At 44.2% G+C, this 14258-nt stretch overlaps 1 protein-coding gene across 7 annotated transcripts in view; it reads left to right on the top strand.

The window, feature by feature from the left end:
- acsl1 (acyl-CoA synthetase long chain family member 1) overlaps positions 1-13994 on the top strand; it is a 148385-nt gene extending 134391 nt beyond the window's left edge. For 6 of the 7 annotated variants that reach the window (XM_033018549.1, XM_033018553.1, XM_033018550.1 and 3 more), the window contains exons 17-21: positions 2000-2116; positions 5003-5146; positions 6147-6248; positions 7713-7784; positions 13303-13983. In XM_033018549.1, the coding sequence (XP_032874440.1) occupies positions 2000-2116; positions 5003-5146; positions 6147-6248; positions 7713-7784; positions 13303-13443 (576 nt within the window). In that variant the 3' untranslated portion in view covers positions 13444-13983. Of the gene's footprint in view, positions 1-1999; positions 2117-5002; positions 5147-6146; positions 6249-7712; positions 7785-13302 lie in introns of all 7 variants that reach the window. The other variant, XM_033018555.1, reaches the window with a different exon arrangement.
- Positions 13995-14258: the final 264 nt, after the last annotated feature.

Below are 14258 nucleotides of genomic sequence, written 5' to 3'. Positions count from 1 at the left end.
TTAAGAATATGGGGTAGGCCATTCAGGACTGAGATGAGGAAAAAAAGGCAGTGGAGGCCAATTCACTGGATGTTTTCAAGAGGGAGCTAGGTTTAGCTCTTCGGGCTAATGGAATCAAGGGATATGGGGAAAAAGCAAGATTGGGGTACTGATTTTAGATGATCAGCCATGATCATATTGAATGGCAGTGCTGGCACGAAGGGCCGAATGGCCTTCCTCCTGCACCAATTTTTCTATATTTCTATGTTTCCTCCCACACTCCAAAGACGTACAGGTTTGTAGGCTAATTGGCTTGGTATAATTGTAAATTGTCCACACTGTGTGTAGGATAGCGTTAGTGTGCGAGGATTGCAGGTTGGCGCCGACTCGGTCTGCCGAAGGTCACTGAATTTCTAAACTAATCTAAACGAAAACTATCAGGCTAACAGTGTGGCTAACAAGGTAAACATTAAATCTTTAGAAACAACGAACTGCGGATGCTGGTTTGTACCAAAGATAGACACAAAGTGCTAGAGTAACTCAGCGGGTCAGGCAGCATCTCTGGAGGAAAAGGATAGGTGACATTTTAGATACAGTACATGGATACATAGACAATATGTACAGGAGTTGGCATTCAGCCCTTCGAGCCAGCACCACCATTCAATGTGATCCTGGCTGATCAGTACCCCATTCCTGCCTTCTCCCCATACCTCTTGATTCTGCTAGCCCTAAGAGCCCTAAGAGCACTATCTAACTTTTGAATGCATCCAATGAATCGGCCTCCACTGCCTTCCGAGGCAGAGAATTCCACAAATTCACAACTCTCTGGGTGAAAATGTTTTTCCTCATCTCAGTTCTAAATGGCCTACCCCTTATTCTTGAACTGTGGCCCCTGGACTTCCCCAACAATAGACAATAGACATTAGACAATAGGTGCAGGAGTAGGCCATTTGGCCCATCGAGCCAGCACCTCCATTCAACGTGATCATGGCTGATCATCCCCAATCAGTACCCCGTTCCTGCCTTCTCCCCATATCCCCTGACTCTGCTATCTTTAAGAGCCCTATCTAGCTCTCTCTTGAAAGCATCCAGAGAACCTGCCTCCACCGCCCTCTGAGGCAGAGAATTCCACAGACTCACCACTCTCTGTGAGAAAAAGTGTTTCCTCGTCTCTGTTCTAAATGGCTTACTCCTTATTCTTAAACTGTGGCCCGTGGTTCTGGACTGCCCCAACATCGGGAACATGTTTCCTGCCTCCGGCGTGTCCAAGCCCTTAACAATCTTATATGTTTCAATAAGATTCCTTCTCATCCATCTAAACTCCAGAGTGTACAAGCCCAGCTGCTCCATTCTCTCAGCATATGACAGTCCCGCCATCCTGGGAATTAACCTTGTAAACCTACGCAGCACTCCCTCAATAGCAAGTATGTTCTTCCTCAAATTAGGGGACCAAGACTGCACACAATACTCCAGGTGTGGTCTCACTAGGGCTCTGTACAAATGCAGAAGGACCTCTTTGCTCCTATATTTGATTCCTATTGTTATGAAGGCCAACATGCCATTCGCATTCTTCACTGCCTGCTGTACCTGAATGCTTACTTTCATAGACTGATGTACAAGAACCCCCAAATCCCATTGTACTTCCCCTTTTCCCAAATTGATGCCATATAGATAATAATCAGCCCTCCTGTTTTTGCTACCAAAGTGGATAACCTCACATTTATCCGCATTAAACTTCATCTGCCATGCATCTGCCCACTCCCCCAACCTGTCCAAGTCAACCTGCATTCTCATAGCATCCTCCTCAAAGTTCACACTGCCACCCAGCTTTGTGTCCAACATCGGGAACATGTTTCCTGCATCGAGAGTGTCCAATCCCTTCATAATTTAAGATCCATTTCGAGTCAGGACCCTTCGCCAGACTTAAAGTAGGGGGTGGTGTGGACTTCAAGCTGCAAGGTAATATATGCAGGTCTTTAGGAAAACTTGACAATTGGAAAATTTGTGTTTAATCTTTCAGGTGTGTGTAAAGGGACCAAACGTTTTTACTGGTTACCTAAAAGATCCCGAGAAAACAGGGGAAGTTCTGGATGAAAGTCGTTGGTTGTACACAGGGGATATCGGAAAGTGGCTGCCTGTAAGACCAACCTATTTCAATTATCATCCTTTAATGCCTAAGTGAAATTGCATTGTTATAGAATGGAAATACCCACAATTAATGGGTACAAAAACAGGGATGTAATGCTGAGGCTCTAAGTGGCACTGGTAAGGCAGCATTTGTATTGTGATCAATTTTGGGCACCATATCTGAGGAAGGATATTCTGGCTCTGGAGAGGGTCCAGAGGAGGTTTACAAGAATGATCGCAGGGATTAGTAGATTAACCTATGATGAGCATTTGTGTAATTATGTTCCTAGAGCTAACCCCCTTAAGGGCCTGTCCCACTGTACGAGGTAATTCACGAGCTCTCCCGAGATTTCCTCTGATTCGAACTGGGAGTACGTGGATTCGAACGTAGGAGTTCGTGGCTGTCTTGTAGCGGCTCGTAATGCTAACGTTAGGTACTTGGGACATCCGGTAACTCGTGACGTTTTTTCATCCCTGCAAATAATGTCCACGAGTAACAAACATACTTGTGATGAATTTTTTTTTTGCTTTTTATACCTACCGTTAGCATTACGGGCCGCTACAAGACATCCACGAACTCCGCTACGGACATTCTCCGAGTTCGAATCAGGGGAAATCTCGGGAGAACTCGTGAATTACCTCGTACAGTGGGACAGGGGCTTAAGTCTAGTTCAGTAAAACACCGAGTCAAGCACTAGACCACTAAACATTTATTTTATGACACAATAACGAATTCCCTATACGATACCTAGCCACGCCACGGGATCGATCCTTGTCGCTGCTTGTCCAAGCCCTTCAGCCTCGTGCAAGCAGATACCTCCAAAAGGTTACGCAGTCCCAAGCGCTCCTCCAGAAGATCGACACCAAACCTCTTGGGGGTTACCTTTCATAGGTCATCGAACCCTGGGGGGCTGATCTACAAGGTGGGGGAGAGGGGTTGGCCTTACAAACCAATCACAGATGTCGATTACATTAAGGTGTTATTGACAGTTCCCCAATCCAATTACAAAGCATCCCATTACATTGTTTCTACAGTATCCTTCTGGAAGGAAGTCAATTAATCAAGTAATGCAACATTCTCCTGGGGAGTATAAACAACTCAAACAAGGCTTCACACTTCAGCCAATCATCAAACAGTAACACAAACACTTTGCAACATTATTAACAGTATTTACAATCCTTCTGCAACCAACCTATCATGCTAATGCACTTGCAACGCCTTTGGATTTCTCTGCAAAGCACTCATACATTTTAACAATAGAGAGGACATCTGGACCACCTTATCTGATAGTTCAATCTAACTGGCGCCAATTAGCAGCTTTCAGTTTGGCGCAGAAATTGACCAAACAGGTTTTGCAGATGCAATGATCCTCCATTTTATATATCACCATTTTGGCCAACATTAACATTTGCACTGGGCCTGTACTCACTGGAGTTTAGAAGAATGAGGGGAGACCTCATTGAAACATACAGAATAGTGAAAGGCTTGAATAGAGTGGATGTGGAGAGAATGTTTCCACTAGTGGGAGAGTCTAGGACTAGAGGTGTAGGATAGTGCTAGTGTACGAGGTGATCGGTGCAGACTCGGTGGGAGAAGGGCCTGTTTCTTTAAGGTCTAAAACTCTGTAAAGCAGAAATACCCAGAATTAACCATATTCTTGTAAACATTAGAAAACGCAATTATGATTTTTTTTCTCTTATTTAATTTGCCTTCATTTCAAGAAAGGATGTATTTTTATTATGGTACCCCACATTGTTTTAAAGTTTTGGGGATGTTTACAAGCTGTACAATACCTAATATGGTTATACAATTATTCTATTTCTGATTATTAGATATTATATGTGTTTACAGGCCTTTAAAACTGTAGGCTTCTCTGTGGATTGTCACCTTGTCGTGCTGGAGAAGCTAGTGTGGTCCTGAGATCCTGAGAGCGATGCCGTCTGGAGCTATGCTCCTGGTAGGGCCACCCATGGCCGTAAGGTCGAGGGGCAGGTCCCTGACAAAGAGCAATCCAACCAAGACCTCAACGGTGGAACAGGCGGAGGACGATGGCTGACTTTAGTGGAGCGGTACAACGGCTGGGAAGGCGGATGAAGGCTGCAGCAGAAAACGGTCTCCTGTCGTCTTGGACTCCATGCCACTGGATCCTGATGCAGATCTGTCAAGAACCGTGTGGTGGCTGTCTGACAATAGACAACAGGTGCAGGAGTAGGCCATTCGGCCCTTCGAGCCAGCACGACCATTCAATGTGATCATGACTGATCATCCCCAATCAGTACCCCGTTCCTGCCTTCTCTCCATATCCCTTAACTCCGCTATCCCTAAGAGCTCTATCTAACTCTCTCTTGAAAGCATTCAGAGAACCAGCCTCCACTGCCCTCTGAGGCAGAGAATTCCACACACTCACAACTCTCTGTGAAAAAGTGTTTCCTCATCTCCGTTCTAAATGGCTTACCACTTATTCTTAAACTATGGCTTAAACTATTCTTAAACTATGTGCACCACGTTAAACAAAGTGACACACACGCGGACAGTCACTCTCGTCTCGAGTGACCGCCGATGATGAAAACTGATGCGAGTGACAATTTCATTGATCCATTGACGTTACATTGATCACGTGACTCTCGGCTGTCTGGGACCTCGTCTCTGTTGGCCCATTCTGATACTGCAGTCATTGTCCCAGTGTGATCTCAGATTGCAAGGACTTGTGTGAGGGGTGCCGGTGAGGTGGTCGTAGCGGGGCAGAATGCTAAACGTTTTAAACTTAAAAACCATCATTTGTTTCTGTTTCAGGTTCCTGCACCTGCAGTTTGATTCGTTTTCCGACTACGTATCTGTCTCTAATAAAGAAACAAATAGCTGAATCGTGTTGTGTTTTGTTTTTTTAAATAATAGAATGGCACTCTGAAGATAATCGATAGAAAGAAGCACATATTCAAACTGGCACAAGGAGAATACATTGCCCCGGAAAAAATTGAAAACATCTATGTGCGATGTGAGCTAATTGCCCAGGTGTTCGTACATGGTGATGGTCTGCAGGTAATTCTAATCTGTTGCAGAGGCCAGTGAAGTTACATAACTTTCCCGTCCCTTTAAACGCATATCCATGTCTCAATAACATTAGACCATAGGACATAGGAGCAGAATTAGGCCATTCGGCCCATCGAGTCTGCTCCGTCGTTCAATCATGGCTGATCTATTTTTCCCTCTTAACCCCATTCTTCTGCCGTTTTCCCATAACTTTTGACACCCTTATGCCCCTGTCCCACTTACGAAACCTGAACGGAAACCTCTGGAGACTTTGCGCCCCACCCAAGGTTTCCATGCGGTTTTCGGAGGTTGCAGGTGGTTGCCGGAGGTTGCAGGTAGTGGAAGCAGGTAGGGAGACTGACAAAAACCTCCGGGAACCTCGGAACCGCACGGAAACCTTGGGTGGGGCGCAAAGTCTCCTGAGGTTTCCGTTCAGGTTTCCTAAGTGGGACAGGGGCATAAAAGGGCCTGTCCCACTTGCTGATTTTTTTTCCGGCGACTGCCGGCGTCATTTACTGACCAGGGTCGCCGAAAGATTTTGAACAGTTCAAAATCCAGCGGCGACAATAAAAAATGTTGCGACGTCTGCGGAAACACCACGCGTCGATACGTCGTCACGCCGCAAGTTTTTCGGTGACCTGATAAGTCAGTCAGTGATGCCGACAGTCGCCGAAAAAAATCGCCAAGTGGGACAAGCCCTTAACTGTTCAAGAAGGTATCAAACTCCGCTTTAAAAATACCATACGACTTGGCCTAAACAGCCATCTGCGGCAATGAATTCCACAGATACACCACTCTTTAGCCAAAGAAATTCCTTCTCATCTCCATTGTAAAGGTATGTCCTTGTATTCTGAGGCTGTATCCTCTTGTCTTAGACTCTCCAACTACTGGAAACATCCTCTCCACACACACACCTAGTGTTAGTTAGGCAAACTAACTCATCATGTTGTATTATTAATTGCCTAATGATGAAATCGTGGAATTCACAGGTACAATTCTTATATTGCAGGCCTTTCTAGTAGGAATTGTGGTACCTGATCCTGAAGTGTTACCTGAGTGGGCAAGCAAGAGGAACCTCAAAGGATCATATGAAGAGTTATGTAAAAGCAAGGCAAGTCTCGTGAACTAAATAAACTGTTTGGGCATTGAGTTCATTGAAATGCAAAAAACTGCATGCAACTATTATCATTCCCGTTCATATGAAATGATAGCAGCTATTTGAAAAAGCAGTTCATGTTACAATTATTCACTTCTGTTGATTCACTGTTCAGAAAATGATGGAATGGTAATGGTAGATGGGGGTGTGTTGCATTGTTAACCCAAGCTATCCCATCGCATCTCAATGCTTTATCATGATGGGAATGCTGTTGGTTTTGCTACTTTGCACATAGTAAGAGCCCAGAAACAGGTGATATGATAAATGAAAGTAGACAAAAAAATGCTGGAGAAACTCAGCGGGTGAGGCAGCATCTACGGAGAGAAGGAATAGGCGACGTTTCGGGTCGAGACTCTCAGAAAGGTTTCGACCCGAAGCTTCGCCTATTCCTTCTCTCCATAGATGCTGCCTCACCCGCTGAGTTTCTCCAGCATTTTTTGTCTACTTTCGACTTTTCCAGCATCTGCAGTTCCTTTTTAAACAATATGATAAACAAATATGTTTTGGTAGTAGACAAAAATGCTGGAGAAACTCAGCGGGTGAGGCAGCGTCTATGGAGCAAAGGAAATAGGCAAAGTTTCAGGTCGAGACCCTTCTTCAGACTGATGTGAGGGTGGGGGGCGGGAAGAAGAAAGGAAGATGTGGAGACGGTGGGCTGAGGGAGAGCTGGGAAGGGGAGGGGAAAGCAGGGACTATCTGAAATTGGAGGTCAATGTTCATACCGCTGGGATGTAAACTGCCCAAGCGAAGTATGTTTTGGTGGTGGTGGATATGACGTAAATGTCGATCAGGGCATCAGTGGTCCTCTATGACGCTCCCAAATAATGTTATCAATAAGCTTTCAAACCCATTCTTAATGGTGTTTGAAAGGTGCCACCTCCAAACATGCAGCCCCAAAGGATCATATATGTATAGAAAGGAGCTGCAGATGCTGCTTTATACTGAAGATGGACACAAAGTGCTGCTGTAACCCAGCAGGTCAGGCAGTATACCTGTGGAGAAATCTGATATTTTTCTCCAGAGATGCTGCCTGACCCGCTGAGTTACTCCGGCGCCTCATGTCTAGCGTTGAAGAATCAGCCTGGGTGGTGTGCACATGGAAATTTATGAATCATTGAGCCAAGCTGTAGGTTTAGTTGTACCATAAGACCATAAGACATAGAAGCAGAGTCTAGCCCATCTTCTTCTTGTTGCGTATGGCATGCGCAGCTTAAAGTTGTAGGACAACTTGTTCTATTTGATTGTGCACGCCAGGTTGATTGCATTCGTTGAAATAGGGCAGACCACATGAAGGTTGCAATCTCCCACCCCCTCCAGCCCATCAAAGCTACTGCACTGTTCAAACATGACTGATTTATTTTTCCCTCTTGCCTTTTGAATTTTTCTGTTTATTAATTTGCTCTTTTATTTTCTATCTAGGCTTTAAAGGATGCTATTTTAGCAAATATGCTAAAAGTTGGGAAAGAAGCTGGGCTGAAAACATTTGAACAAGTAAGCATGTGATTGTTTCATTGGGCATGCCATGCTTTTATCCATAATTTCCTTTTTTGTTGCTTTAAGGAGCCACTTTCTGATGAATCATAGTCAAAATATTATAGTGTTATACAGGATGGAAAACAAGCCCAACTTGTCCATGCAGATCAAATGTGCCTACACTTAGTTCATGTCCTTCCACGCCTTTCCCATCCATAAAGCTGTCCAAATATCTTTGCCCCGCCTCTGCCACTTTCCCCAGCAGTCTCTGAGTGAAAGGCTTGTTCCTCAGGCTTCCCCTACACCTTGTGCAGCGTAGGTAGGTTCACAAGGCTAATTGTGCAGCGTCAGTTCACAAGGTTAATACCCAGGATGGCTGGATTGTCATATGTTGCTGGAATGGAGCGGCTGGGCTTGTACACTCTGGACAATCCTGGTCCGAGAACACTAATGCAATTATCAAGAAAGCACATCAGCGCCTCTACTTCCTGGAAAGATTACGGAGAGTCGGTTTGTCAAGGAGGACTCTCTCTAACTTCTACAGGTGCACAGTAGAGAGCATGCTGACCGGTTGCATCGTGGCTTGGTACGGCAATTTGAGCGCCCTGGAGAGGAAAAGACTACAAAAAGTAATAAATACTGCCCAGTCCATCATCGGCTCTGACCTTCCTTCCATCGAGGGGATTTATCACAGTCGCTGCCTTAAAAAGGCTGGCAGTATCATCAAAGACCCACACCATCCTGGCCACACACTCATCTCCCTGCTACCTTCAGGTAGAAGGTACAGGAGCTTGAAGACTGCAACAACCAGGTTCAGGAATAGCTACTTCCCCACAGCCATCAGGCTATTTAACCTGGCTTGGACAAACCTCTGATCTTTAATAACCCATTATCTGTTATTTGCACTTTATCAGTTTATTTATTCATGTGTGTATATATTTATACAATGGTATATGGACACACTAATCTGTTTTGTAGTAAATGCCTACTATGTGCTGAAGCAAAGCAAGAATTTCATTGTTCTATCAGGGACACATGACAATAAACTCACTTGAAGGATGAGAGGGCATCTTATTGAAACAAATACGATTATTAAGGGATTGGACACGCTAGAGGAGGGAAACATGTTCCCAACGTTGGGGGGGTCCAGAACCAGGGGCCACAGTTGGGAATGATGGTTTGCGGTGGAAGGAAGGATGTAAAATGTCAGAATTAACTGAACAGAAATGTAGGAGTGTCAACTTAAACTTATGGTTAGAACATTATTCCCTGGTCTCCACATGACAAGATTAAAAATTGTTCAGTCACAGCAGCTGAACACACTCCTTGGCATCTGCATACAATGGCATCTTGCGCTTCCTATGTTTCTAATGTGTAATGGTGGAAAGATTGGTGGACGCTCTTTCCTTGACCCCATTCCCTGGTGAGAAGGAGCTAAATTCCAGGGCAGAAAGAGGAGTACCAACATGAATAGACTTTGGGGGGGAAGGGGAAATGTTTTGGAACAGACTGAGTAAATTATCTCAGTAAACAATGTCCAGAGGGCATTGGTGTTATTCTAAACTACAGCAATGGTTAGACAGCAGGCCTGAAGAAGTGAATAGTAGTTGAGCAGACTGTGGAGTCTTCTGTCTTTTAAAAAAAAAAGATGTGACATTTATTGCAGATGCTTGAAAAACATGCGTCTCAGCAGTCATTTGTGTTGCAGAATGCTTAGTTTTGTTTTGATTAGAGATACAGAGCAGAAACAGGCCCCTGGTCCACCGGGTCCGCGCCGACCAGTGATCCCTGCACATTAACACTATCCTACACCCACTGGCGATAATTTTTATATTTACTAAGCAAATTTTTTTCCAGCGTAGGAAAGTCATAAACCAAGCCTACCTACAACCCTGTCTTGGAGCGTGGGAGGAAAGCTAAGATCTCGGAGAAAACCCACGGGGAGAATGTACAAATTCCGTACAGACGGCACCCGTAGTCAGGATCGACCCCGGTCTCCGGCGCTGTATTGTCTTGGTCCGTCTCTGCTGGGAAATGAGTGATTTAAACGCACAAAGTAGCAGCAAAACATCGTTCAACAGCAGAACATTCCCAATTGTGACAGAAAAGATTTTGAAAATGATATAAAGTAAAACATTTCAAAATACAACTCCAAATATTTTATAATTTGAGTAGCCAGAGTAAGATCACAGTACAGATGGTTTCAGCTACGATTCAACCGTCAGGAAACTGCGCCCTTCTGTTGCAGTTTTGTATAGATTAGCGATACAGAGCGGAAACAGGCCCCTGGCCCAGCGAGTCCGTGATGACCAGCGATCCCTGTATCTAGCACTATCCTACACACTAGGGACAATTTACACACAAGTCAAGTCAAGTCACTTTTATTTCTATAGCACATTTAAAAAACAACTCTCTTTGGCCAAAGTGCTTTACATTGGTAGAGGTACTAACGTTATACAACATAGATTAAGTACATACATAAATACATACATATAGCCCTCCCTCAGAGGACGTCAAGAAAGGCTTGAGAGTAAAGATGAGTTTTAAGTCTCAACTTAAAGGAGTCAATGGAGGGGGCAGTTCTGATGGGAAGAGGGATGCTGTTTCACAGTCGAGGAGCTGCAACCGCAAAGGCGCGGTCGCCCCTGAGCTTATGCCTAGACCGCGGGATGTTCAGTAACTCCAAGTCGGCCGATCTGAGGGACCTGGAGGCGGTGTGGTGGGTAAGCAGATTGTTGATGTAGGTGGGGGCAAGCCCGTTAAGGGCTTTGTAGACATAAAGAAGGATCTTGAAATTTATTCGGTTTGAGTAGTGGGGTAAGGCTTCCAAGGCTGCCTGCTATCATTTTGATTGAGTCCGAGGGGCCGAGAAGGATGACCTCAGACTTACTCTTGTTTAGCTGGAGGATGATCTGGGCCATCCAACACAGGGGCAGTGCCGTACCGGAGACGGTCAATTAGGATGGTGTGGTCGACAGTATCAAATGCTGCACTGAGGTCGAGAAGGAGCATGATTGCACAGTTGCCAGAGTCAACGGTGAGCAGTTGGTCATTATTTACCTTCAACAAGGCAGACTCTGTGCTGTGGTGGGCCCTGAAACCTGATTGGACAGTTTCCAAGAGAGTATTTTGGTGAAGGTAAGGCATAAGTTGACTTAAAATTACCTTTCCAAGGACTTTTGAAAGGAAAGGCAGTTTTGAAATAGGTCTGTGGTTGCTTGACAAGGTGGGGTCAAGGTTAGGTTTTTTTCAGGAGGGGCTGGACCACCGCATGCTTGAAGCAGGTAGGTACAGTGCCAGTGGCCAGAGAACTGTTGAAGATGGCGAGAATGCTGGGACCGGCTATTGTAATGACAAGGGCAGAGTGGACAATGTCGAGGGGGCAGGTAGTAGGTTTCATGGTGATGACCAGTTTTACAAGGGAGGGTAGAGTAACGGGATGGAAACAGCCTAATTTTGAAGAACAGACCAATGAGACAGCCAGGTCACGGATGGGAGGGGAAATATTTGATCTGATGTTATTAACTTTGCTGGTGAAAAATGTAGTAAATTCCTCGCACTTAGCAGGGGACCCAGTTAAGCTGGTGCTGGGGGCAGGACATATAATGGAGGTGATGGTACTAAAAAGGACCTTGGAGTTATGAGCGTTTTGGGATATAAGGGTGGAAAAGTATTTTGTTCTTGCAGATTATACTGTTTCCTGGTATTTGTGAAGAGCGCCTTGAGTATTAGAAAGGCGCTATATAAATCCCATCCATTATTATTATTATTATTATTGTTTTTCAGGAGTTCAAATGAAATTTCAAGCTTATCAGATTTGTACTTCCGTTCTGATTTTCTGCATTCTCTTCTTAGGGCTCTGGTGGTGTCATTGAGCCACGGCTCGCCTTTAGGCTTAGGCTTTTTCATTTTAAGAGGTGCAACAGAATCCAGAATGGAAGAGCATGTAGTATTGAATAAAGAAATGAGGTCGTCGGTGCTGAGATGGAGGGGAGACGCCTCAATAGTGCAGATGTCGGGGGCGGCTAGGAGAGCCTCAGAGAACTTACTGGCAGTCGAATAGTTTACGTAGCGGGAGTAGCGAGCAGGGAGATGGGATTTTGAGGGAGAGAAAGGCAGAGATGCATCGAATAGAATTGCACTATGTTCAGACAGACAGGCATCAATAATTTCTGTATTACAAAGTGGGAGACCAGACAAAAGCCCTAGGTCGAGTGTATGGCCAAGCTTGTGCGTGGGTCCAGTGGTGAGTAGAGTCAGATTGAAGGACTCAACCAGGTTCATAAATTCACTCACAAGAGGCTTTGTGGGACAGCAGACATAAATGTTAAAGTCACCAAGAATCAGGACCCGGTCAAATTTGGGCAACAAGCTAGCGATAAGATCACCAAATTGTGAGATAAAGTCCTTATGCGTTTTTGGTGGGCGATACAATTAAAAGTGGACAGATTAGTTGATGTTCAAAACTGGAGAAGTGATCAGCGTTCAGAAGGCGGCAGTTGAAATGCTTCTTAAACATAGTGTCTAGGCCCCCACCGCGACCGGAGAGCCTAGGCGAGCTGAAAAAGTTACTGGTATATTACAGAAGCCAATTAACCTACATACCTGTACATCTTTGGAGAATGGGATGAAACCAGAGTACCCGGGGAAAACCCGCGCAGTCATGGCGAGAACGTACAAACTCCGTGCAGACAGCATCCATAGTCAGGTTGGAACCAGGGGCTTTGGCGCTGTAGATCAGCAATTCAGTTCAGTTTAGTTTATTGTCACATCTACTGAGGCACAGTGAAAAGCTTTTGTTGCGTGCTACCCAGTCAGCAGAAAGACAATACATGATTACAATCGAGCCGTCCACAGTGTACAGATACATGATAAGGGAATAACGTTTAGTGCAAGGTAGTAAAGCCAACATTGTCCGATCAAGGATAGTCCGAGGGTCACCAATGAGGTAGATAGTAGTTCAGCACTGCTCTCTGGTTGTGGTAGGATAATTCAGTTACCTGATAACAGCTGGGAAGCAACTGTGGCTAAATCTGGAGGTGTGCGTTTTCACACTTCTGTACCTCTTGCCTGATTGGAGAGGGGAGAAGAGGGAGTGTCCAGGGTGCGACTCGTCCTTGATTATGCTGCTGGCCTTGCTGAGGCAGCGTGAGATATAAAAGGAGTCAATGGAAGGGAGGTTGGTTTGTGTGATGGTCTGGGCTGCGTCCACAATTCGCAGCCATTTTTTGCGGTCTTGGATGGAGCTGTTCCCAAACCAAGTTGTGTTCTGCCACTGTGCTGCCCCTCAATGTACATGTACCTCTGCCGATAATTTGGAGATTGGGATTGTATCGTGAAACAGATGACATAAATGGTGAGCCCAAGGCATGAGAGCAAATATTTGTGAATTGAATTCGACTAATTGAAGTTTTAATTTCCATATTTTTGCTGCTATTTGTATCCTTAGCACAATTTACATCACAAATTTATACTAAAATTAAATTGTCAAAATGACCCAATATTTTTAATAATGTGCTCATTTCTATTTGAACAGGTGAAGGACATTCATCTCTATCCCGAGATGCTGACTGTTCAAAATGGCCTTCTGACCCCAACATTCAAGACAAAGAGATTGGAAATGAGAAAATTCTTTCATAAACAAATTGCTGAACTTTATGCAGAAAATGCTGTATAAATCAGTGCACATTTTCAAAGCAAAACTAATTAATGTCTTGTTCATTTGATAATAATAACTGATGCTTTGCAATGATCTATCAGAATATATATACATAAATATATTCCTATTTTGTACAACAAGCCTTATGAGCCAAAAAAAAATATCACAGCATATCACTTGAAGTATATTTGTTGATTTCCAAAAAAAGCCTTATATTTGAAGATCTCATCTCTCTCATGGGGGCATGGCAGAGCAAACTTGAAATGAAACGGGAGCACAACTTAAGTTGCACTTAGATGTAAGGATGTACAGTTGTCACAAAATGCACTATTGAATAACATTCTTTTTATATCTATGTCTGCTGCAACTGTTGCACAAATGTCTCAAAATGAAATGAAAATTAATACTGAAAGCTTTAACAAGATTACATATTTAATTTATATCTCCCCGAGGTTTGATATTTGATTATGTTTAAAAGGCTTGCCATTGTAGATGTTTTTGTATACAAAACCAAAAGAGGACTTTGCAAAATTGTCAGTAAAATTAAAATAAAAGGTACGTTTTCTGTATTTTTGTACATTACTGCTCGAAACACCACTCGTCGCTCATCCAAAGCTGACTTGCTGTATGGATGCTGTCACCGTATGTAAAATGCTGTTTGACCTAACTTGCTGCACACTAAGGAAAGACACAGAGTGCTGGAGTAACTCAGCGGATCAAGCAGTATCTCTGGAGAACATGGATAAGTGATGTTTCACAGAGTGCTGGAGTAACTCAGCGGGTCAGGCAGCATCACTGGAGAACATGGATAGGTGACGTTTCACAGAGTGCTG

Source organism: Amblyraja radiata, chromosome 3 (genome assembly GCF_010909765.2).
Source record: "Amblyraja radiata isolate CabotCenter1 chromosome 3, sAmbRad1.1.pri, whole genome shotgun sequence".
Lineage (NCBI taxonomy): Eukaryota > Metazoa > Chordata > Chondrichthyes > Rajiformes > Rajidae > Amblyraja > Amblyraja radiata.
Note: the sequence above shows the minus strand (reverse complement) of the source record. Positions and strands in the feature narration are given on the sequence as shown.